This window comes from Lynx canadensis, chromosome X, assembly GCF_007474595.2.
Source record: "Lynx canadensis isolate LIC74 chromosome X, mLynCan4.pri.v2, whole genome shotgun sequence".
Classification (NCBI taxonomy): domain Eukaryota; kingdom Metazoa; phylum Chordata; class Mammalia; order Carnivora; family Felidae; genus Lynx; species Lynx canadensis.
This window is the reverse complement of record NC_044321.2, coordinates 15,557,984-15,583,702: the sequence shown is the minus strand read 5'-3', so window position 1 is coordinate 15,583,702 and position 25,719 is coordinate 15,557,984. Positions and strand designations below refer to the sequence as shown.

General features: G+C 44.4%; 1 protein-coding gene across 3 annotated transcripts in view; it reads left to right on the top strand.

The window, feature by feature from the left end:
* SH3KBP1 (SH3 domain containing kinase binding protein 1) overlaps window positions 1–25,719 on the top strand; it is a 334,711-nt gene that overhangs the window by 28,238 nt on the left and 280,754 nt on the right. For 2 of the 3 annotated variants that reach the window (XM_030304713.1, XM_030304714.1), the window contains one exon: window positions 21,747–21,904. In XM_030304713.1, the coding sequence (XP_030160573.1) occupies window positions 21,747–21,904 (158 nt within the window). Of the gene's footprint in view, window positions 1–21,746; window positions 21,905–25,719 lie in introns of those variants that run through there. The other variant, XM_030304716.1, reaches the window with a different exon arrangement.

The following is a 25,719-nucleotide window of genomic DNA, read 5'->3' as shown; positions in this document are numbered from 1 at the left end:
TGATAAAAGGAAGTGGGACTTTATCGGCATCAAAGGTCACTACTGGCAAGAAGTAAAGTCTCAGGCTTTCTGTGACCTATTTGTCGTGTTATTCTGAAAGAACACAATACTACTTTTTAGCTCCTTATATAGGATCGACTTTAACACATTCAGAAGCAGGGTTTTGGGGGCGACGTAGTTTATTGCATATTTGAAATTCTTCAGAAAATGTCTGCTTTCTTTTCTCTCTGTTGCAGTTGTCGATTTAGAAGCGAGCTAGAAGCATCTGACAGGAACTGTCACTAACCCACTGTGAAGTTAATTTTATTTTGGTTACGGGTAATTGTTTCATGTTTGCTTCTGTGAGGAGCGGCAGTGATCGATTTCCTCTCTTTTTTCCGAAAGCTCCCCTTTTGCCTGTGCCAACCTTTCTCTTCCCATGATTCCGTGATATGATGGGGGGTGGGGGTGGGCGGGGGTGGGCAGAACGGAATACTGAAGTGAGCACTTCTGTCTGCAGAGAGCCTAAGTCCTACTGATGTGAACCAGCTTGTGGAATGTGCTAGTCTGTTAAGTGGCTGGTCGGATGAATGGATTAGGCTATCTGTGGAAATGATTGGAAGAAGAATATCTGATAAAAGAGCAGACCAGGAAGGTTAAAAAAAAAATACCTTACAGCACACAGCTCAGTTAAGTTACTCCTAGTTAGAAATTCATGTTTGCACCATCAGAGTACTTAAACAACAAAAAAATTGTGATATGTGGCACATCATTCAATATATACTCAAATGATTATTCAAAAATGTATATATTCTTTGTATGTGCATCACTGTGCCAGATAGAGGCTAAAAGTAAATGAAAATATATACCTGGTTCCTTCTTTTAAGGAACTTAAATCTGTTTTAGAGTGACAAAATATAATTTAAGAGATAATAAGAGTTAAAAACAACATTCTAAGATGGAGATTGGTAAACTCTGGCCGATAGACCAAATCTGGACTGCTGATTAGATTTGTAAACAAAGTTTTATTAGAACACAGCCATGCTCATTCATTTTTTTATGTTATTATTTATTTATGTATTTATTTTTATTTTTTAAATTTTGTTTCTTAAAATTTACATCCGAATTAGTTAGCATATAGTGCAACAATGATTTCAGGAGTAGATTCCTTAGTGCCCCTTACCCGTTTAGCCCGTCCCTCCTCCCACACCCCCTCTAGTAACCCTCTGTTTGTTTTCCATATTTAAGAGTCTCTTATGTTTTCTCCCCTTCCCTGTTTTTATATGATTTTTGCTTCCCTTCCCTTATGTTCATCTGTTTTGTATATTAAAGTCCTCATATGAGTGAAGTCATATGATTGTTGTCTTTGTCTGACTGACTCATTTCACTTAGCATGATACCCTTTAGTTCCATCCACGTAGTTGCAAATGGCAGGATTTCATTCTTTTTGATTGCCGAGTAATACTCCGTTGAATATATATACCACATTTTCCTTATCCATTCATCCATCGATGGACATTTGGGCTCTTTCCATACTTTGGCTATTGTTGATAGTGCTTCTATAAACATGGGGGTGCATGTGCCCCTTCGAAACAGCACACCTGTATCCCTTGGATAAATGCCTAGTAGTGCCATTGCTGGGTCGTAGGGTAGTCCTATTTTTAGTTTTTTGAGGAACCTCCATACTGTTTTCCAGAGTGGCTGCACCAGCTTGCATTCCCATGCTCACTCATTTTTTATTGTCCATGTCTACTTTCTCACTAGAACACCAGGGTCGAGTAGTTGCAACAGTTTGTATGGCTCACAAAGCCTAAAATATTTGCTATCTGGAGAAAAAAAAGTTGATAAAAAGTTTGCCAACTCCCAGCTTAAGACAGTAATTCAAAAGATGTTACAAGGCAGTGTATGATATGTATATTTTACATATGTATAATTTACAGTGTATGTAAATTTTCAGTTAATGCTGAAGTCAGTAAAACTGGGAATGTCGTGGGATGCGGGAATGGCCCAAGATGGAGTTTGAAGTTGACCTCAAGCTGTGAAGATGGAAAGCATTTTGTAATATAATATAAGTAATAAGGAACCAGATTTCATGGATGAGAACATCCATGTGCCCTCTGGGGGAGATTGTGTAGGGTAATGGGGACCAGGACTGTCCAGCTGGAATTGGGGCTCGGGGCTGGGTTTAAATGCAAGTGAGTTTGGCAATGTCAAACTTGTGCCAGATTGTGGTGGCCTTTGAGTTCTAGGACCAAGAATGGGAACATTCCTCGAACTTGTGCTGTCTTTCAAAGGCAATATTCAAGTACATAATACATATTGATTCCAGACCCATTGACCTTAAAGGTATGTTAGCATTCATTGAGGTACACTTCCCTCATGGAGTAGTAAATCCAGCTTAATTGTTTCCTGTAGTGCTAGTTCTAGGTGTGTTTGGGAAAATAGCTGTCATTTCCAGCAGAGGTTTAACCTTGAGGTCCTCTGAAGGCTGCTAATGCTGGGAGACTTGTATGGATAGATAATCTCCCGTTCCGTGGTGACAGTGTTCTGGAGAGTCTTTTGAGAAGAGAATTTTGGAAAGGAGTGTTGTGTAGATGAGAGATGTTGAGGTGGTGCGGGGGGGGGGGGGGGAGAAGAAGGAGACCACCCCCCACCCCCAATCCTTGGCAACTTCTTGGTCTCTTCCTTTCCTTTAGAGCTCCTGTACTGTCCACCATTTTGTCTGGGTCTACAAAGTGCCCTTTATACATTCTTTGTAGAGTGTGCTTCCACCTTATAGATCCTCAGCCCTGTGCAGTTGGTCAGCCATCTTACCCTTTCCTTTCCACCTGCCACCATCTCCCTGACTCTGTGACCACCCCCTCCCAGTCTGTATCCTGCTTGTATCCTGCACCTGGCAGACACTGAGCTCCCCCACTCTCCCTGGATCAGTTACTGGAGGTGACTGAGCTCAGCTCTGAATCTGTTTTCTCCTACCTGGGCACAGCTTTGGGGCGCCCATAGTGCATTTTGCACTCAGCTTAGACTGTTTCCTTAAAAATTTTTTTTTTAATGTTTACTTAAAAACATGAATGGGGGAGCATGAATGGGGGAGGGGCAGAGAGAGAGGGAGACACAGAATCGGAAGCAGGCTCCAGGCTCCGAGCTGTCAGCACTGAGCCTGACACAGGGCTTGAACTCACGAGCTGTGAGATCATGAGCTGAGCCTAAGTCGCATGCTTAACTGAATGAGCCACCCAGGTGTCTCTAGACTGTTTTCTTAAGCTTCTCAGATTCTCTTCTCTCATCTGCCCCTTACCAACAGATGATACTGATTCCTGTCTAAGAGAAGGCATCAATTCCCCTGTGTATCCTCATCTTTATGTCTTTTGTTGCTATTAGAACACTTATATTTCTTTTTATCCCCTTTTCATCTAATGTCAGAGAAAGAAATGTCCTTCCTTCTCTTTTCGTCTTTTCCTGACTCCTCTCCTACAATGGGCCCCTAACTCACATTCCTGTTGTCTAGGCCAGTGCCTCTGTTCCCCCAGAGTCTCAATAAATACTTGGCAGACCAAAGATCCATTCTGTCTGAAACAATGTCGGCTAAGAATTTATAGGGGCAGGCTGGCCTAATTTGGCTTGGTTCCATATTTGAGATACCACACGTGTTCACGTATGCATTTTGGTATCTTCACGTTTTTCTTGGTGTAGCCGCGGTATCTGGAGCTTATGACTCAGAACATCTTCATTGATTAAAAAAATATGAGCAAGAGCAGAGGCAATAAGATAGGCTGTGAATCCAGAGTGGCTGGCAGCTGGGATATCAGCTCCCCGCCCTCAGACAGGTTATCTTCTCTCTCTGGAAACCACATTCTTCATACCTCGCGAATAGCAGTGGCCACCTGGAGTGCCTGTGTGGGCCCTCAGTGTGACTTCGTTTCCTCACAGCGTGGCAGTCCTCAGAGTATCCAGCAAGTGGATTGGAAACTGCATATTAGCCTTTTGTCACCAAGCCTCGGAAGTCACACAGCATCGCCTCCCAGCACTCTCTTGGTCCGAGTGCTCACACGCCTGCCCAAATTCACAGGCCCAGGGAGGGAGATTAGATTTACCCCCGCTGATGGCTGGGATCGCATTCTGGAAGAGCATGAGGGTGGGAGAGGTCGTGTGGCCATCTTGGAAAATCTAATCTACCCCAGAGTGGTTGTTATACTTAAACGATGTGATGAGCGTAAAGGTGTAAAGGCACCTGGCATCTAGAAGTCAAGAGTATTTTCGTTCAGCAAGTATTTAATCCATTCCTACTCTAGGCCGGACATCATGCCAGCGCTGGGCGAACAGGGGCAAACACAGCAGGTACTCTCTGCCTCTTGTGGCCTTCACTCTAGGGGAGGGGGGGACACAGCAATCCAGTATGGGTAGATCTGTGACGAGGACAAGGAATTGCATCTCCTTTCACGTAGAGGGACTGGTTGAGTGTCTGGATTTGTTTATTTCATCTGAAGTGAGAATGAAGTGCCTTGCCCCCTTGTGTACCTGCTTGCTGCTGCCTTCTTAGTGGTTCTTCTGCAGACCCAGCCCTGAAAGGTGCCTCAGAAATCCTCAGTCCTGGGGTCTGTAAGCATCTGACCCTGATGTTCAATGCAGACTTTTCCTCCTTCCTAAAAAGGGGTTTAGGAGAGTGGTGGAGGTAAAGTCACTGGGAGACCATCTTCAACTTAGACATGACCGCCCCCATTCTGATGCGGGCCAGCCTGGGAGGAGAGAGGCCGGAGGATGCTGCACAGGTGATTGTGACACTGGGGTGAGGAAGTCACGTGGTATAGACCAGCACTTCTCCAATGCCACTGAGTGTGTCAGTCCCCCAGGGATCTTGTGACACCGCAGCTTCAGATTCAGTAGGTCTGGGTGACTCCAGGGCCGGCTGCTGAGCAGCAAGGGTGGAGTCCCAGTGATGTGCAGACTGAAGTGCCTGTTGAGGCTTACCCCCACCAAATGAGGGGCCAGCTGTCAGAGAGCGGGATGCCGAGGGCCAGGCAGACGGCCTACCGCATTTCTGTCATGTTTTAGCACACAGTTCTCAAAGATGAGGACTCTTTTTTTATGTTTATTTAAATTAAGAGCAGGGGAGGGGCAGAGAGAGAGAGGGAGAGAATCCCAAGCAGGCTCTGTGCCCTCAGCACAGAGCCTGACACAGGACTCACACCCACAAACCACAAGATTATGACCTGAGCCGAAACCAAGAGTCAGATGCCTAACTGACTGAGCCACCCAGCCACCCCTTAAATGTTTGTTTATTTATTTACTTTGAAAGGGGGGAGATCATGACCTGAGCCGAAATCAAGAGTCGGATGCTTTACCGACTGAGCCACCCAGGCGCTCCAAAGATGAGGACTCTTTATAACCGTAATCACGATATCACTTTTATACCTTAACAACCAAAACAGCATTCTTCTTTATATATATTTCAAGAAACCCCAAATCGGGATGTAAATTGGTATAATTACTATGGAAAACAGTATGGAATTTCCTCAAAAATGTAAAAATAGAATTATCATATGATCTAGCAATCACACTTCTGGGTATTTATCTAAAGGAAATGAAGTCATTAGCTCCGAGAGATACGTGCATTCCCTTGTTCCTTGCAGCGTTATTCATAATAGTCAAGACATGAAAATGACTTATGTGTCCATCTTTGAATGAAGAAAATATGGTATGTTTATACAGTGGAATATTACTTGGCCATAAAAATAAGGAAATCCTGCCTTTTGTGACAACATGGATAAATCTTGAGGGCATTATGCTAAGTGAGATAAGTCAGAGACAAATACTGTATGATCTCACTTTGTGAAATCTAAAAGAGCCTAAAATCTAAAAATCATGGAAACAGAGAGTAGAATGGTGGTTGTCAGGGTCTGGGCTTGGGGTGGGGGAAATGGGAGTTGTTGGTCAAAAAGTATATATTTCCAGTAATAAGATAAAGAAGTTTTAGGGCATATGGGTGACTGTTGTTAGCACATATTGTATTGAATACTCGAAAGTTGCTGAGAGAGTAGATCTTAAATGTTCTCACCACTACCACACACATACACACCCACACCCACACCCACCCCCCCCCACACACCCCAAAATGGTAATTATGTATAAAGGGAAGGATGTGTTAACCAACTTTATTGTGGACATTGTATTGTAATATATAAGTGTATCAAATCATTACATTATCTTAGATTTTCACAATGTTATATGTCAAGTATATCTCAAAGCTGAAGAAAAGATAAAACATGACATATAAAAATAGTTATACCCTCACTCTTCACACACACACCACCACCACTGCCACCACCACCAAAATCTAAATTCCGAATATTCCCAGAGGTGGCCTTGCTGTTTTGTTTCAAGGTCCACGCTTGTAGTCATGTGATGTAGAACACACTTCTGATGGTTCTTGTTGCTTATTATGGTTTTTTAAGTAGTAGCTAAAAGTATATTTTGACAAAGGAATTAAGATTAAGCATTGTACAACATGTAAAGTAAATATAGTTTAAGTCCCAGTTGCCTCAGGGTTTCTTTTAAAATGCATGTCTTGCAGGAAGGTAATCACAATTTTGGTTACTTGACATATATTTTAGAATTATTTACAAAGAATTAAACTGTAGCACGAAAAAGGCAAAATAGTTTTGGATCAATTCCTTATTTAAAAATATTTGTAGGGGCACCTGGATGGCTCAGTCAGTTGAGCGTCCGACTTTGGCTCAGGTCATGATCTCACGGTCTGTGAGTTCGAGCCCCATGTAGGGCTCTGTGCTGACAGCTCAGAGCCTGGAGCCTGCTTCAGATTCTGTGTCTCCCTCTCTCTCTGCCCCTTGCCTGCTCATGCTCTGTCTCTCTCTGTTTCTCAGTAATAATAAATAAACATTAAAAAAAATAAAAAATAAATATTTGTAGAGGCACCTGGGTGGCTCAGTCAGTTAACCATCCTACTTTGGCTCAGGTCAGATCTCACAGTTTAGGTGAGATCAAGCCCTGAATAGGGTCTGCGCTGACAGTGTGGAGCTTGCTTGGGACTCTCTCTCTCTCCGTCTTTCTGCCCCTCCCCCACTTGTGCTCACTCGAGCTCTCTCGAAAATAAATACACTTAAAAAAATAAACTACATTAAAAAAATATTTGTAGATACCTCATGCCCTTAACAAATTTAGGTATTGAAACACACACACATGCACACATACACATACACACACTTCTAATATCTTGTTGCCTTTACAAACCCCATCTTCCTTTTCAGGTGCATTGTTGTGCATACCATGGTGAGCTGAATCACTTATGAAACTCCCAGTTACACCAGGGCAAGTTACGCCAGCATTGAGATTTTTGTCTTCATCTCTTAGGTTCAGTGTAGAACATTGTTCTTCTTGCACATTTAGAGCATTTTAACAATCCGGATGTGTTTCAGCATGTATTTCTTAAAGATAAGGACTCTTTTCAAAACCATAATCACAATATCATTTTTACACCTACAACAACTAACAATGTGTCCTTATCACCAGACTTCCAGTTTAAATATTCAGTGACACATAGTTAAAATACTTAAAAAGGCATTTGTTTGAATCTGGATTTGGAAGGTCCGTACTTTGTGATCGGTTGGTTGTCCCTGAATCTCTTTTAATCTAGGTTCCCTCATCTCTTTTCCCTTCTCTTCCTTTCCCTTCCCTTCCCTTCCCTTCCCTTCCCTTCCCTTCCCTTCCCTTCCCTTCCCTCCCCCATCCCTCCCCCTTCCCCTTCCCCCTCCCCTTCTCTTCTGTCCCCCTTACCCCCCCTTCTTCCCCTCCCCTTCCTCCTCCCTTCCCCTTCCCCTTCCCCCTCCCCTCCCCTCCTCTCCCCTTCCCTCTCCCTTCCCCTTCCCCCTTCCCCCCTTCCCCCTTCCCCCCTTCCCCCTCCCCTCCCCTTCCCCTCCCCCTCTCCCCTCCCCTCCCTTCCCCTTCCCTTCCCTTCCCTTCCCTTCCCTTCCCTTCCCTTCCCTTCCCTTGTTGAAGAAGCTGTCATTTGCTTGTAGAATTTTCCAGAGTCTCTGGATTTTGTTGATTACCTTAGTGTGCCATTTGACATATTCCTGGACCCCTTGGATTCTCTGAAAACCGGCAGCTTGCTTTGCAAAGGTGGCATATCTTTCTGTCACGAGGCTCGTGAAGCCTGGTTGTGTTTCTTTGTAATGTTAGCAGGACTTAGTGACCATTGCCCAGGTGCTGGATTACATTAAAGGTTACAAAATGTTGATTGCCTCATTCCTTCTTCCTTTGTTAGCCAGAATACTCCTATAATGAGAAATTTCTCCTCAACAACTATTTGGTTATACTAAAGTCATAAGGGAAAGGCAGGACAAATGTTTGATTCTTTCCCTTAATTTACCAGTTCTCAGAAAAGTGAGTTTGTTCCCTAGCATTCTATAAAAGTTATCAGTGATTTTCTAAAAAAATCGCTATGAAACATAGATCATATAACATGTATCAGTTTTTTAATATTTATTTATTTTTGAGAGAGAGAGAGAGAGAGAGAGAGAGAGAGAGAGAATGAGCTTGGGAGAGGCAGAGAGCGAGGGAGACACAGAATCCGAAGCAGGCTCCAGGCTCTGAGCTGTCAGCACCGAGCCCGACGTGGGGCTTGAACTCATGAACTGTGAGATCATGACCTGAGCCGAAGTCGGACGCTCAACCAACTGAGCCACCCAGGTGCCCCAACATACATCGATTTGAGACATCACACCTGTTTCATGTGTTTCAATCCATTGCAGTTATTCCTTTTTAAAAAATGTTTATTTGTTTTGAGAGAGAGAGCCCCCCCCCCCTCCTTGAGAGCCCCATCTTACACTGTGAGATCATGACTTGAGACAAAATCAAGAGTTGTACACTCAAATGACTGAGCCACCCAGGCATCCCCATGGCAGTTATTCTTACTGATTCTTGTCCCATTTGTGGCCAGTAGGGGCCTTTTCTCATTCACTTCTGTATTCTTTTGACGTGACACTATTAGTCTTTGATGGCTACCTTGCTTTGACAAGTTATTTCTTGTTTTTGACAAGATGTTTCAGGCTTGTTCCCTTTCCTGCCCCAGACTTGGAATCGGTCATTTTTACGAGGCTGCCTGGGGTTTTTTTTTTTTTAGTTAAAAATGGTATTTGGAAACTAAATGCAATTATTTCTGAAAAAAAATACATATTGCTCTTCTTGGATCATCCTTCTAGAAGTGTTTTGATGTGGGGTGTCGATCCTTTTAGCTTTATTTATTTTTATTAACCTCATGCTTCAGTTTTGGAAAATGTTTCAAAATTTTAAAGCCCAGTCCAGTTTATTTATGTATTATTCTGTTTGTCCAACTTTAAATTGTAATCTCCAACGGAAAAAAACCTGTTGGTTTTAAACTTCTGTTTTGTGTTAATCTATGTGGGCACATACTTACTAAGTGGTTTTCTGATACTGTGACAAAGTATTTACAATGCAGTTGATTAAGGAAATGGTCTTGAAGTAGATACTTGACTACCAACTATTATCTCAAATTGTTCTTCAGCTGTTAAAAATGCCAGCTGAAAAGAGTTGCAAGCCACTGGTAGTTATAATGTTGGCAGACTCGTGATTGCTATATCGTGTCATACGTGAAACACGATGAAACCGTCAAGTGCACGGTCGCTCATGACGTCCACAGTGTGGTGCTGCAGGTATCATCTCCAGATTGCATGCTGGGGAGCACAGAGGAGTTACGCTTGTAACAGTTTGAAATTCCAGACCGCTTCGAAGAGCTGTCGCTGTGCCCTTATGTTGCACTTTCAGCCCCGTGCATTTGTCTTGGACCCCATCTTCTTGGATTTTCAGCTTCTTGTCAAAAAATCATCCTTGCAGGTTTCCCTCCACTCGGCAACCAGCGCCGCTTGAGCGCCCGATGGGGCCAAACGGTCAGCTCAGCACTTGAGGGAGGAAGCGTTGGGCAACGTGACTTTTCTTTTAGGAGGCCCACACGCTTGTGTTACACTTCCTTCTGCCTTCTGGGGGCTCACACTTTAGAGGGACCATTACACCTGGGGGTGTAAGTGAAGCCTGAAGAGGGACATGGAATATGCTGGGGGTGGCAGCAATGGTTTCCTGTGGTTTCCTGTCACCTTTGTCTACTTTCTCCCTTACCAGGCCGTGCATTTCTTAAGGAACAGAAAGCCATGCAGTGACTCAGGCCTTGCCCCTGGGCAGACTGACCGCTTTTTTCCTGTGGAATCATTCTTCACCTCCCTCCTTTTGACCTGCTTCCCCTCTCCTCTTGCCTCTTACACCTCATTCCACATAGCTGCCCTGAAGTCAGCAGAAAGCCTTGTGGCTTTCTTCTTTCAGGTAGCATGGCCACTTCTAAAGCCAGTTCCCCGGCCACCCCCATACTGTCCTTGAGAAAAGCCAGGGCTGTATTCTGTTGCAGTCCTTACAAAGCATCTTGTACTATAGGGCTCTATGAATTAATTAAAACGTTTTTAAAATGTTTTCTTTATTTTTGAGAGAGAGACAGACAGAGTATGAGCAGGGGAGGAGCAGAGAGAGGGAGACACAGAATCCGAAGCAGGCTGCAGGCTCCAAGCTGTAAGCATAGAGCCTGATGCGGGGCTCGAACTCACGGACTGTGAGATCATGACTTGAGCCGAAGTTGGATGCTTAACCGACTGAGCCACCCAGGCACCCCTCTATGAATTAATTTTTTTAAGTTTATTTATTTATTTGAGAGAGAGAGAGAGAGAGAGAGAGAGAGAGAGGATCCCAAGCAGGCTCCTCACTGCCAGAGCAGAGCCCAGTGTGGGGGGAGGGGGGCTTGAATTCAACAAACCATGGGATCATGACCTGAGCTGAAATCAAGAGTCAGACGCTTAACCAAGTGAGATACCCAAGTGCCCCCTGAATTGATTTTTAATAAAGAAGTTTAAGCAAAGATTTTTTAAAAAGTTTATTTATTTATTTTGAGAGAGACAGGGGCAGTGCAAGTGGGGGAGGGGCAGAGAGAGAGAGAGGGAGACAGAGAATCCCAAGCAGGCTCCACACTGTCAGTATGGACCCCAATGCGGGGCTCCGACTCACCAACTATGAGATCATGACCTGAGCCTAAACCAAGAGTTGGGTGCTTAACCAACTGAGCCACCCAGGCGCCCCTAAGCAAGCATTTTCGATGCCTTATCCATAACTAAATGTGTTTCAATCATCCATGCAACATCTGTGGAATAAAACTGGCTCATGACATGGGTGGCTGTCAGGGGAAAAGCAATGTTTTCTACTTATTTTGTACAATCTCTATATTATATACTAATTTATTTTTTTTAATTTTTTTTATTAAAAATTTTTTTTCCAACGTTTATTTATTTTTGGGACAGAGAGAGACAGAGCATGAACGGGGGAGGAGCAGAGAGAGAGGGAGACACAGAATCGGAAACAGGCTCCAGGCTCCGAGCCATCAGCCCAGAGCCCGACGCGGGGCTCGAACTCCCGGACCGCGAGATGGTGACCTGGCTGAAGTCGGACGCTTAACCGACTGCGCCACCCAGGCGCCCCTATATTATATACTAATTTAAAATTAAATTAGTATATAGTATAAGCAGACACTTGACTATTTCTTCTTCCTTTTATTTTATTTTTGAAGTGTATTTATTTATTTTGAGAGGGAGAGCACAAGCAGGTGAGGGAGAGAGAGAGAATCCCAAGCAGGCTCAGTTCCCTCAGCACAGAGCCCCATGAGGGGCTGGAAGTCATGAACTGTGAGATCATGACCTGAGCTGAGATTAAGAGTCAGACGTTTAACCTACTGAGCCACCCAGGTGCCCCCTCTTCTTCCTTTTAAAATTTGGTTGGCCCCAAACCTTTTGGATCCTCTGAGAAAAATAGGGGATCGCCTTCTAATTAGGCACCCGCCTTTAGGTCTCTCCTTTGAATCTGAGAATAGACTGTCATTATATAAAGAAAATTAAGCTATCTTGTTACTTAAAACTGTCAAATATTTATGTAAAGCAACATCCATGTGCTTGCTTTCTTCTGCTGAAAAAAAGGTTATGTTTTCTTTAAGTGGCTAAACTGTTTTTGACTTAAATGTCTTCTTATTAAACCGGTTTTCTAAGGTGCAATTTATTTTCTCCTCTGTGCTGCATAGAACCATTCGCTCTACATGTTTATCATCTGTAATCAATTGTCTTGATTCTTTGCTATTTTTTTTTTTTTTTTTTTTGCCTGCAGGTTCATCTGCATACTTTCTCTGTGCTTTCTTTTTTATTTAATTTTACTTCTTTTTTATTTATTTCTTTTTCTGGCCAAGTTATTCTTGTCCAGTGTATCTAAAGCACATTCTTAGAAGAGCTGTGCATTAGGTTTGCAGGGGTTAATTTTCGTTGGGAAGTGTTTAAGAACTCATTGTTTCTGGCTCCTTGCGTGAGGCCTATTGAGGCCAAGGCTTCAAAAAACACAGGCTGTGAGGGACTCCCCCCCCCCCCCCCCCGACTTTGTGAAGCATTTCTGGTTGAGGGAGCTGGCGACCCAGCCACGCCCTACCTCCCATTCTCATCTCTCCTCCAGGGCCCCTCTGCTGTCAGGGGCGGTGGTCGTGGCAGAGGTGGGAATGGAGTGGAGGCTGATCACTGTAGCACTTGGGAAGGTTGGACCTGTGGGCCAGAGCATATTTTGTGACTGACTGGCCATGCTGGTTTTGGCTTCCTCTAGCCTTCAAGTCACACAACAAGTCACACAAGTCTCATCTGTGACTGCGTTTCGCTGTGCTGAGTTACAATAAGCTATGGTTTGGGGTAACACTTTCTCAGGACATGCATTCGATCGCCAACAATAATTGAGCACCTACTATGTGCCAGACACCAGGTGAGGGGGAAGAGATGCTTGGATCTGCCCTCTAAGGGTTCGCATTCCAGGGGCCAGGCAGAGAGGACACGTGTGGGGAAACCTTTGTGGCACAGCACCACACAGGCCTGTAAGGCTCGTGGCTGTCATTTATAGAGCGGCTTCTGTGTACAGGAGTTTACAAGCATCGTCCCTCATCTTTGCAACAACCCACTGGGTAATCATCTTCCGATTTGAAGTACAGAGCAAATGAACTCAAGCAAGGTGTGTGGCCCCTGTGACACAGCTAGTGAATGTCTGTGTCAGAACTCACTGCCAGGCCTACCAGGCTTTAAGTCCTGTGTTCTTTCTCCCACAGCTCACGTCCACCGTGAAGATGCTTGGGTACAGGCGGCACGGGCCGAGAGATGGGCTGGGAGGCTGGCCCAGCGAGCGGTGTGACAAGAGCGTCCCGAGTGCCATGGGAGGCAGTCAGTGGTGGGCCTTCTTTCCTCTCTCACAGCTGGTTGCTTCTTTCTCTTCTCTCTTGGTTGTTCTCTTTTCCCTTCCATGCGCATGCCCAGTTCTGGGAGCTGCTGCTAGGCCGCTACAGACATCGTTTAACCCTGCAGGCAGCCCCCCTGGCACACGGTGCCCGGGGAGAGAGCTTAGGCCCAGTAGCTCTTTGTTCCCTGGGGTCTGTGTTCTGCACCTGTCTTCCTTGGGGAAGCTCATGTTCAGGTTCTAACAGTTTCAGTCCTTAGGAATGACCCCTTTTTGGGCCTTGAATGGTCTCCTTAGTGGTGTGTCTGTGAAGATGCGAAAGGAATGTGTGCTGGTGTGGAGCTCAACTTGGTTGGACTTGGAGGTCCTCTCAGTGCCAGTGGCCCCAACCTAGGAAGTTTAGACCTACACCTTCAGCCGTGGCACTACCAGGTGAGCATGGGATGCTGAGAACCGGGCCTTGTGTAGGGAAGAGTCTGTTCAAAACATTGATGTACAAGTGTATCTGTTAGGGTTCTCTGGTGGCAAGCAACAGAAACCAACTCACCCTTGACCAAAGACCGAGGAGGATTTACTGGAGGGCTGCTGGCTGGTTTATAGGATGGAAGGAAAAGCTGGAAGATCAGGTTGAGGAAAGATGGCAACCAGGGAGCCCCGGAGATCCCTGCCTCTTTTGGGAGCCCTGCTGGGGGATCTGCTCCAGCCACATCCAGTCTTTGTCATGTCCATTGGCCGTTGGTAGCCACAGTTGAGTCCTGTGCTGTCAGAGGTGGCAAGTCCCATCCGACTGTATCTCATGGGAGGGGGGGGGGGTCCCTCAAATGGATTCCCCTCTCTGCATGGGGATTGGTCTCTCCCCGGGGCACAAAGGCAGTCAACCACCTCAATGAGTGATATCTACGATCATACATTCCAGAATATACATCACATACATGGTCTTTTTATTTTTAAAAGCTATATTGAGGTGGGTGTCTGAGGGGCTCAGTGGGTTAAGTATCTGACTCTTGATTTTGGTTCAGGTCATGATCTCAGTCTTGAGATCAAGCTCTGTGGTGGGCTCCTTGCTGAGCATGGAGCCTGCTTGGGATTCTCTCCCTCCCTCTTCCTCTGCCCCTCTCCCTTGTTTGTGCACACAAACACTCCCTCTCTCCCTCTCTCAGTAAATACGTTTATAAAAAAATTTAAATACCTATATTGAGATATAAAATTCTACCATTTTAAGTGTACAGTGCGATGATTTCAGTAAATTTACAGCATTGTGAAACCCTCACCACAACTTAATTTTAGAACATTTCCATCATCCCAGTATCATCTTTTGTATTCTTCTGCATTCACTCCCTGGCCTAGGCAACCACTGATCTCTTTTCTCTCTTATTAGATTTGAACACAGGTTCTTGTATATTCCTGCCTGGTGTAATTTTCCCTGGATATTCTGGGAACTAAGCTGCATATGAAAGGAAAATAAACCCAGTGACATGGATATCTGGATCTTGCTGGTCTTGGTTTTCCTCCTTTTCACTTCACAACTTCTCTTGTCTCACCAGGACTATGATGTGGGAGAATTTAGTCTCAGTCTTGATGCTGCCACGATTTAACTCTCACTCTCTCTCAGCCTCAGTTGTGGAACCTTCCAGGCCTCAGTTCCTCGTCTATAAAATTAGGAAAAGGATTTGACAAGATAGTAACTAGTGTTCTTTCTATCTCCAGTGATCAGGAATGATGGTCTTTTTTGGTAAAGTCTTCTTTTGGAAAAAAATTAGTTCTTGATTTTATACGCTTTCTTCAATCAGGACTAGAACAAAACATTAAGAAATTATTCTTTCAAATTCACAAATGAAACAGTTCTTTTTATTTTGTATTGGGGTATAGTTGACATATAACATATTAGTTTCAAGTGTACAACATAATGATTTGATATTTGTGTATATTTCAAGATGATCATCACAAGAGTTCTAGTTGCGTTCCGCCACCACATGTAGCTACAGAGTTTTTTTCTTGTGATGAGAACATGTAAGAGTTACTCCTTTGGCGACTTTAAATATGCAGTCAAGTATTATTAACTATAGTCACCATGCTCTACATTACATCCTCATGCCTTCTTTATTTTATAACTGCAAGTTTGTATCTTTTGACTCCCTTCACCCATTTCACTGGCCCCCACTCTACCTACCTCTGGCAACTGCCAATCTGTTCTCGGTATCTCTGTGCTTTTTTTTCTTTCTTTTTTTGTGGAGTCCACATATAAGTGAGATCATATGATAATTCTCTTTCTCTGTCTTTCTCTTTCTTTCACTTAGCATAATACCCTCAAGGTCCATCCATGCTGTTGCAAATGGCAAGATTCCATTCTTTTTTATGGCTGAGTGATAGTCAATAGTATATATACCACATCTTCTGTCTCCATTTGTCCTTGATGGACACTTAGGTTGTTTCCATGTCTTGCCTATTGTAAATAATGCTGCAGTGAACATAGGAGTGCAGCTATCTTTTCGGTTAAGTGTTTTCTTTTTCTTCAGATACGTACCCAAGAGTGGGGCTGCTGGATCATATGGTAGTCATCAGAGGTGCACAAGGGTTCCCTTTTCCCCACATCCTCACCAACACATGTTATTGCTGGTCCTTTTGATTCTAGCCATTCTGATAGGTGTGAGGCGATATCTCATTGTGGTTTTATTTGCATTTCCCTGATGATTAGTGATATTGAGCACCTTTTCATGTACCTGTTGGCCATCTGTATGTCTTCTTTGGAAAAATGTCTGTTCAGATCCTCTGCTCATTTTTAAATCAGGTTGTATGTGTGTGGTTTTTGTTTGTTTTTTGTTTGTTTGTTTTGCTATTGGGTTATACGAATTATTTATGTATTTTGGATATTAACCACTTATTAGATATATGATTTGCAAATATTTTCTCCCATTCAGTAGGTTGTCTTTTCATTGTGTTGATGGTTTCCTTTGCTGTGTGTACATCTGAAGTTCTTAAAGCCTAAGACTGCTTAAACTGCACGAGAGGTTTGAGGCATCATCTATATGTATATATAGACAAAGGAAATTAATTGGGAAACTTTCATTCTCCTTCATGCTTTCTGCTTTATTCAGATATTTATGGAGCTGGACCTGAGGCTAAGCAATGGAGGTAGAATCCTGAAAAAGACCAGGGCTCTTCCCAGATGGAGCTTGTAGTATGACTGGGCTAAGCCACTGTGAAATTGTGGCACAGTTAAGTGACAGGAGACAGGAAGTTCAGTGCATAGAGGCAGGGAGGGGCCGGGTTGCAGAGAGGGGCCTCTGAAATGCCACCGTGAGAAGTTTGCTGTGAAAAGGTGCTTGGCAGCTGGCTTAGCCAACTGACTGCTAAGAAGCACACATTTCATCTTTTGGGGGAGGATACATTCCAGCAAGTTTGAAGGCAGAGATCTGGGTGGTTGACACGTTTTGCGCGTCGAAGCAGACCTCTTTTCTCCCCTGACTCTATCCGTTTGTACACACGGGTTAACCATAGCCTTGGCTTTTGCAGCGACCGGAGATGCGGCAAACGTGTGGAGGCCGGCTGTTGGCACAGCAGGCAACTGAAGGGTGGTATTTTTCTGACAGGGAGACTTCCTTAAGTTTTGTAATTTATGGTGTCTTTCAATACGGGATTTTGTTTACTGTTGCCCTAATTATACCTCTGATATATTGTATTTAGCTTAGTGTTTTAATTTTGTGCTCATGTCTACAGGTAGTTTCCCAAAAGGTACCATTAAAAAAAATCTCAGGCAATGTTTTATAGCTCCTGCAGCCTACCTGCAGCTTCCTAAAGCCAAGGAAATGGGTTTCGGGGACACAGACTTTCTCTCATGGGTTCTTGTGAATATTTTGACTGTTTATGAAGTGTGAGGTCTTGATTTCCTGTCTGCCAAGCATTATCCTAAATTATCTCTGTCCAACAGAAGTATAATACTAGGCTGCATGTGTAATTTTAAATGTCCTAATAGCCACGTTCATAAGGCAAGAAGAAACAAGGTAAAAAAAAAATATATACTTATTTAACCCAGCATGTCTAAAATATCATTTCAATGTACAATCTAAATATGAGATATTTTACATTCTTTTTCTCCTAATAAGTCTTTGCCACCTGCTGTGTATTTTACAGCACATCTCAGTTTGGACCAGTGACACTTCAGGTACTCGATAGCTAAATATGGCAAGTGATATGGACTGTAGTGGACAGCCAAAGTCCGGAACCTTTCAATGGCTCGCAGAGGACACAGGACAGAGCCTTTCAGGGGGATAGGAGAGACATAGCCTCATGATTTATGAGTGCTTAAGAAAATCATACATAGGTTTCCTCCTCTTAGAGAAAGCTGATATGTAAAATTCATCTTGACAGGAAAAGTAAAGCAGGAAGTGATTATTCATGTTACAAAAGAATTAACCACAGGATTCTTTAAATAGCAAGCTCCGTTAGTGCACTGAAGAATCTGACTTGATTTGCAAAAATGTGATTGACACTTGGCATTTTGGTAGCATCTTTGTTGGGCAGAGAACTACCTGCCATTATAAAACGCAAGCTGGGCAGTCGGTGTATCGCAGCTTTATTGAGCACCTACTACAGGTCATGGATGCTCATAGGAGAGAGAACAGAACTAAGAGCTGAGGGTGATCTGGACCCAGAAGGCATTTAGAGGCTCCCTGAGAGGATGAGACACCTGTGCAGCCCCCACCACATGGAACTGCCTTAAGGCCAGGGCCCAGGGAGGCCTAGGGGCTGGAGGAGCCGGAAAGGTGGTATGAGGCAGTCAGGCCCCCCAGCTGGGGCTGAAGGCGGACAGGGTGTATGTGATGCCTGAAGTGTCTAGGAGCTTAAAACAAGTTTAAATCTGGAAAGACCAGATAGGATATTGGGAAGACTCAAAAGCCATGCAGTTATGCTTTTTTTTTTTTTGTAAATTTTTTTGAATGTTTTATTTATTTTTGAGAGAGAGCGCGAGCAGGGGAGGGACAGAGAGAGGGAGACAGAAAATCCAAAGCAGCCTATGTGCTGAGAGCAGCAAGCCCGATACGGGGCTCGAATTCACAAACTGCAAGATCATGACCTGAGCCGCAGTCAGACGCTCAACCGCGCGACCGACTGAGCCACCCAGGCGCCCCTGCGGTTAGCTTTATTTATCCCCAAGCCCCCAATTCCTAACCCCCAGCCTTACAGTAAGCGTCAATTAAGATGTGTCCTTGGGCTCATCACAAGAGAGAGACTGAAGCAAAAGCAGGATGTGTTTCTCGTCAGTTTGTGACAGCAGACAGCAGCTGTTTACTTCCTAGTAACCATCTTGAAGCAAATTCCTTTGTCCTCTTCCAGCGTCATTTTGGTAAGGCCCGTGTACAGAATAAAGTGAGAATTGCTGTTTAGGAAAGAAGCAGCAAGGTTGTGTTCTGGAAGTTGATGGGGTTCTGACTTCCCCAAAGTACACAGGGTTCAAGTTCAGTGTCTAGATGGTCCCAGCCAGGTCCCATGTGCTGCTTCCCGCCCCCGCCCCTTCCACTCGCCGTGATCTCCTGTTCCCCTCAGACAAACTATGAGCTTCTGTCTGCAAGCACTAATGGGGTCAGCCTTGGGGAGCGTAGGTCAGTGTTCCAGGCCTTTTCTTGGTTAAAAAAAATACCTATTATTAAAAAAAATAATAGAGTGGTTCCATGTATATATTTATTTACAGATTGTATGCATGTATTATTGTACTAGTTGATTGAGAAAACCCCAAAGAAGCTTCTAAACATTTATTATTAGGTTTAGTGGACTCTGGGAAAACATGAGATTGAGTGTTATAGGAATTTGGACATTGGTGGAAAATGAAGACCTTTGTCTTCATGATTCAGGTACGTACATTTAAATATCTTGCAATCTGAATAGTTACATACTATAACCAGGTAATTTACACCCGTATCAGCAGTGGAAGACAACCTGTATTCTCATTTGTCCTGATAATTCAGTCGTGTCCCTGGAAGATCTGGTTGGCTTGTCCTCACGCTCACCTCCCAACATGGCTGGCCCAGAGCTCACAGCAGGAGCCGAAGGCAGCAGCTGTGACATTTCCTTGTTTCCTTGCTCCCATGTTGACTATTGTCTACAACCCCTGATTTCTTCACACAATTCTTTTTAAGCCTTTCATCCATTTATTGAGGGGTCATAGCCATGAAGAGGCTTCATCAGGAGGCTGCCCAGATCTGCAGACCTTCCCCCCACCGGAGCCACAAGCCGGCTCTGGCTCTAGCAGGCAGCCTTGTTGAGGGGCCCCGCTGGCCTCAGGCTGCTTCCTGACCTGGAGGCTAGATGAAGGAACCGGTGTCATTTTTCAAATGGAATATAAGGGATGTTGAATTTTTGTCTTTTTAAAATTAAAATAAAATGAATCGCTGTTCTTCTGATTGTTTTTTCATGATGTCAACTAATCCCTGAAGTGAGTGCATCCCACTTTGGAGAGCACTGGCTCAGAAAAATGAGCTTAACTGCTTTGCTGAGCTTCAGGTTCTTTAATTGGGAAGATGAGCATCATAATAGTGTGAGGATTAAATGAGATAATGCAGGAGAAATGTTGGGCACAGAAACATTGGTTACTGCCGGCTCAGTTCCATTTGCAGAGCTTTAGTGGATCCCTGTCTGGGTCATTTGAAGAAAGTTGGTTTAAAAAAATTTTTGTTTTTTATGTGTATTTATTTTTGAGAAACAGGTGAGACAAAGCGTGAGTGGGGGAGGGTCAGAGAGAGAAGGAGACACAGAATCTGAAGCAGGCTCCAGGCTCTGAGCTGTCAGCACAGAGCCTGATGTGGGGCTTGAACCCACGAACTGTGAGATCATGACCTGAGCCGAAGTCGGACGCTCAACCGACTGGGCCACCAAGGTGCCCCTGAGGAAAGTTGGTTTTTAATTGACCTGGTTCCAATTGTCATGGTGGCTCATTTTAGCTGCTGGGGAGCAGAGCATGATGCAAGAAAATAGGAGTGTTTCTGCCTTTGTACTTGTCAGGAACCAGGAAAAATCGGAAAAAGTTGCTTTGTTCAGGCTCTGATGCTCTTCCTTTTTGTTTACAAGTGATGAGAAGGGGGTTTACAACTCAACTTCGTCCTGGGAAGATTCATGACAGCTAATTTTGGAATGAAAATAATGATCCAGGCAAAGAAATTTCACTTTGAGTTGCTTGTGAATTGGCCAGGCTCTTCTGATCTGGAAGCACTTTGGGAATTCATCCCTGATGGAGACACAAAGCCCATTGACAGGGGGCCCACTCACCTACCCACCTTTTTCCTGGAAACCTACCCCATTGTATTGAGGTTTCCAGTCATCTGTGCTTTTTTGTCGACTACTGAAGAAATCGTTGCCAAACCCAAGATTGCTAAGGTTTTATCCTGTGCTTACTTATGAAATGTGGTACTTCTGGCTCTTAGATTTAGGTCTGTGATCCATTTTGAGTTCACTTTTGTGCTTCTTACAGAGCTCATTTAAAACTTTTCCTCTTCTATTTCCATAATTTCTAAGTTGCTAATTCACCACCTGGGGTTTCAGCAAATTTTCAGTATCCTTGTATTTATTCATTTGCCATTCATTCATTCATCCTGAGCTGCAAATATAGAAGGAAAAGGACAAGAGGTTTATTGGTTGAGGTGGTTATGAGGCAAGACCCAAAGCATAGACGAGTTGCATAATCTATCCATGGACGAGTTAACATGCTCGGGATTGCTTAGCTCTGCTACTTTGCACCTGTGCTTTATCAACAAGTCGCATCTGTGTCGTCTGTTGCCTCCACCTATGACCAAATGTAAAAAATCACCACAGATTGGGGGAACACTTTAAAATGGTGCTGCTGCCTGAGAAGCCGTCTGTTGACAGGGTAGTTGTCCTGAGGGTGTCTGGTCTTTCCAGATTTACCCTGCAGACGTAAGCAGCCAGAGACATTGGCTTGGCCAGCAGGGCCCTCAGTGTCAGCTGACTTAGTACATCTTGTGGCTGAGAGATGGGCATTATTTCTTTAGGGTGGGAGTTATTATCATTTTGCATGCCTGAGGTCCAGGGACGTTAACATCACACAGTTCGTCTTTGCAAGGCTGGGAACACCTAAGGACCAAACCTGCGTGTGTTATCTGCCTTCTTTGCACTTGGGAAATGATGCTGTACTCCCTCTGGGAGTGCGAATGTGATTGGCCTTCTGTCGTTGTGTGGTTTCCCCTCTGAAGCTCCTGCTGGCCCTGAGAACTGTAGGCCACTCTGCCGGTGCCTGACCACGGACCTGCGCTTTGTGGTTTCTGTGCGACAGGCCTCAGGTTAACCAAAATCAGGTTGCTGTGTGGGGTCCTGTTATTTTAAGTACTGGTAGAGGGGAAGTCCCTTTAATAAGACTTTACTGATCTTCCAGGGCTGGTGGGCCTCAGACTTCTCCAAGATCTGATCTAAGGTGCTCTTTTTTCTGTCCCTGTTCCTTTCAGTGGAGGCCATAGTGGAGTTTGACTACCAGGCCCAGCACGACGATGAGCTGACGATCAGCGTGGGTGAGATCATCACCAACATCAGGAAGGAGGATGGAGGCTGGTGGGAGGGACAGATCAACGGCAGGAGAGGTTTGTTCCCTGACAACTTTGTAAGAGTGAGTACAATGTGAAACCCTTTTCCTGTCTCCTCTGTGGGTTCTACTGACCAAAACTGTGGGGGCACTTGGGTAATTTCATGGGGTCACGTCGGGGATGAGTTGACAGTTTGACCTCTTGTGAGCTATCAAGAAGAGCATGTATAGCTTTGCACTAGGTATCTAGAGATAGCCATTGTGAAATCACTTTCTTAAGGCCCAGAATGTTCTTTTTAAAGTGATGTGTCACTTAGAAAATGCTGGAAAGATATAATGCTTGTTAAATTGTTTTATGTACTTGTTCATTTACTTTGATGTTTTAAAGGAATTTAACCCTTATCCATTCCATTCAAAATGAAACTAGTTTTTTTAAAATTGAGTTGTGTGTGTGTATATATATATGTATATATGTATATATATATCAGAAACCTCTTAGCTTCCTTTGGCTTAAGAGTCATCACTTGGGTAAAAGAGAGATAGAGGGTCAAGAAGTACTTCACAGGCCCAGAAAAACAGACCACTTTTACTCCCTCCCTTCCCCCCACCCCCACTGGACTTCATTTCCTTTTATTGTTCTCCCTGGAGGGCATCTCCATTTTCTTGCGTGGACTTTGGTCTTTCTTACAGAAAGATCTTACCATGAAGTATGGCAAATGTAGAAACTTTAAAGAGAAGCTGAGAGGGTTTTTCCCTTGTCCTTGACCTCCTGAGGTAAGCTCCTCCCTCAGAGTGCCCTTGGGGAATCCACAAAGGTTAGTGCTGAATGGAGAAGCTGGCCAGGCCAGTGATTCGTCCTATGTGGGTCTATCTTTGCCTTTTTTTTTTTTTTAAAGCAATGAACACTGTGGTCCAGTTTTGTGCACCTCGACCTTGTGAGCTCCAGGCTTTCCTTTACAGAAAGCTTCAAAGCTGGGGGTGGGGGTGGGGTGGGGGGGTTGGATTAACTAGGAGGTGGAGATTCAGGAGCACATCTGTCCCAGTGAGCCCAGGGTGATCTTTTGAAGTGCTGAATTGCCATACTGCATACCTGAAACTAATACTCCGTTGTATTACCTGAAATTAAAATTAAAACTAAAATAAATCTAAAACTAAACTAAACTAAAATTAAAACAAAAACTCAAAAAAAGTAAAATAACCTTCAAGGCTCCTCACACCTGCCATGACTTACGTCAATGGGATGCTTCACAGAGGGAATTAATTGGAGACATTTGGCACATCTGGAGGGAAAATTATGATTAAATATATATTATTAAATATTAATTATTAAATATTATTTAATATTGTATTATATATTATGTACAAGATTATAAATAAATATTAAATAATAATATTATATATACATTAGAGAGGAAGAGCAGGGAGGAGAGGCAGAGGAGGGGGGAGAGAAAAAGAGAGAGAGACAAAGAGAGAGAGAGACTCTCAAGTAGCCTCCACACAGTGCAGAGCCTGATATGGGGCTCGATCCCATGTGTTTGGGATCATGACCTGAGCCAAACTCAAGAGTTGTGCACTCAACTACCTGAGCTACCGAGGAACCTCATGGGGTGAAACTAGTTTTGACTTTTATTTATTTACTTACTTATTTTAGAGAGAGAGAGAGAGAGAGAGAGCGAGCGAGCATGAGCCGGGGAGAAGAGCAGAGGGAGAGAAAGAGAATCTTAAGCAGGTTCCACACACAGTGTCGAGCCCCATGCAGGGCTTGATCCCACAACTCTGGGATCATGACCTGAGCCGAAATCAATAGTTGGACACTCAACCAACTGAGCCACCCAGGCCCCCCCTTGTGTTGACTATTTAAGTCAAGTAGCAGTCAAATTAAATGTAGAATTCCAGTTATGCTGTTTTACACCTTTGTATTCATATTGCTTTTTTGATAGGAGTGGTATTTTCCTTTCCCCTTTGTGGCCATGAAGCATTGAATAAAATCTACTTTTTCAGGAATGTTTTAAAAATTATGCCCTTTGCAGAAGTCATCTAGGGGTTAATTACAAAATGTAGCTCATTCGTGTTAAGAAATTACATTCTGCACAGTTCTAAATAATGGTTGGAATTGAGTAAAAAAAAAGGGGGGGGGGTGGGGAGAGACATCACCTTGAGGCTGTTCCCTGTGGGAAATACCAAGTAGGCCTAAAAATTTTTTCTGCCATAAACTTCCTATCTAACGCTGGAGAAGACAGGATTGTTCTTACTGGAAGGGTTGTGTGCAGAAATCCCCAGGGCTTCTCCTTGGGCAGACCATGCCCAAGACCTATGGCTGTGAGGAGCAGGTAGTGTGGGGGTGCTGGGCCCAGAGAAGCAGGTGTCCCCCTCAAAGTGACTTGAGAGCTACATGGGAGGGTTTTATGAAAAGGGATTGATCGTGAAAAACAGTGTCCAACTCTTGGGCCCTCTACCTGTACCCTGCCCCCAGTCTAGAACTAATAGGAACCCACTTCAGTCTTTCCTTAGGATCTTGCCCCAGAGTAATCTTGCTCACATTTCATTTTTTTCTTTTTTTTTTAAGTTTTTTAAATGTTTATTTTTGAGAGAGAGAGAGAGAGAGACAGAGACAGAGAGACAGAGACAGAGCACGAGCAGGGGAGGGGCAGAGAGAGAGGGAGACACAGAATTCGAAGCAGGCTCCAGGTTCTGGGCTGTCAGCACAGAGCCCAATGTGGGGCTCGAACCCACGAACCATGTGATCATGACCTGAGCTGAAGTCGGACACTTAACCGAGGGAGCCACCCAGGCACCCCTTGTTCTTTTATTTTTGTTGTGCAGAGGCTGGGGACAGTTTTGTTGGTAACACGCTGAATAACTTGCTTTTTATAAATAGTTGTAGGAGTACAGACTTTTTTTTCTTGGACTACAGTTGAACCTAGCAGCTCTTTCCCATTTTAAGAGTAGGAAAATATTATATCTGGGCTATCACATATTGACTCTGTTGTACTGATGTATAAATGGGGGTGTAATTCTTTTGCCCTTCCAAACAAAACCCCCAATTTTGGGACAAGGACTGCCCTTGAATTTGAGCCAAATTCTTGTGTAGCAGGAGGGTTTTTCCAGATAAAAGCTTGGTGTGAAGATGGAGGAGAAAGGAATGAGAGAAGAGGACCATGGGAAAGAGAAAGGAGGATCTGGGAAAGAAAGAAGAGGATTCTGGGAAGGAGGTGAAGACTGTGGGGAAAAAGAGGAAGACCCTGGGAAGGAGGCGAGGACTATGGGAAAGAGAGAGGAGGACCCTGGGAAGGAGGCGAGGACCATGGGGAAGAGAGAAGAAGACCCTGGGAAGGAAGGGAGGACTGTGGGAGAGAGGGAGACCCTAGGAAGGAAGGGAGGACCATGGGAAAGAGAGAGGAGGACCCTGGGAAGGAGGCGAGGGCCGTGGGAAAGAGAGAAGAAGACTCTGGGAAGGAAGGGAGGACTGTGGGAGAGAGGGAGACCCTAGGAAGGAAGGGAGGACCATGGGAAAGAGAAAGGAGGACCCTGGGAAAGAGGGGAGGACTTGGGAGGATAGAGGACATCACTGGGAAGGAGCAAAGACTACAGTGTTGGCACCGGTTTCGAGGGGAGGCCCTATTTTGAAACCCTTATTTTGATGTCCTATAGGCTTAGTGCTCCCTCATTCCAAACCACAAATCCATAGACTCAGAGAGCTTCCAAGTTGGACTTTGCTCAGGGCTCAAGGCTGGGTTGCCTGCTTAAGCATTTGTGGGGGCTGGTGGGCCCCAGGACAGGGAAGCACAGCGTAGGGAGAACCCAGGCCGCCTCAGAACCCATTCTCCTTGCTGCGGGAGTGCTGGGGAGCAGGAGCTCCTCGCTGCCAACCCCGAGGTGAGGTCATTCCCCGGCCTCTC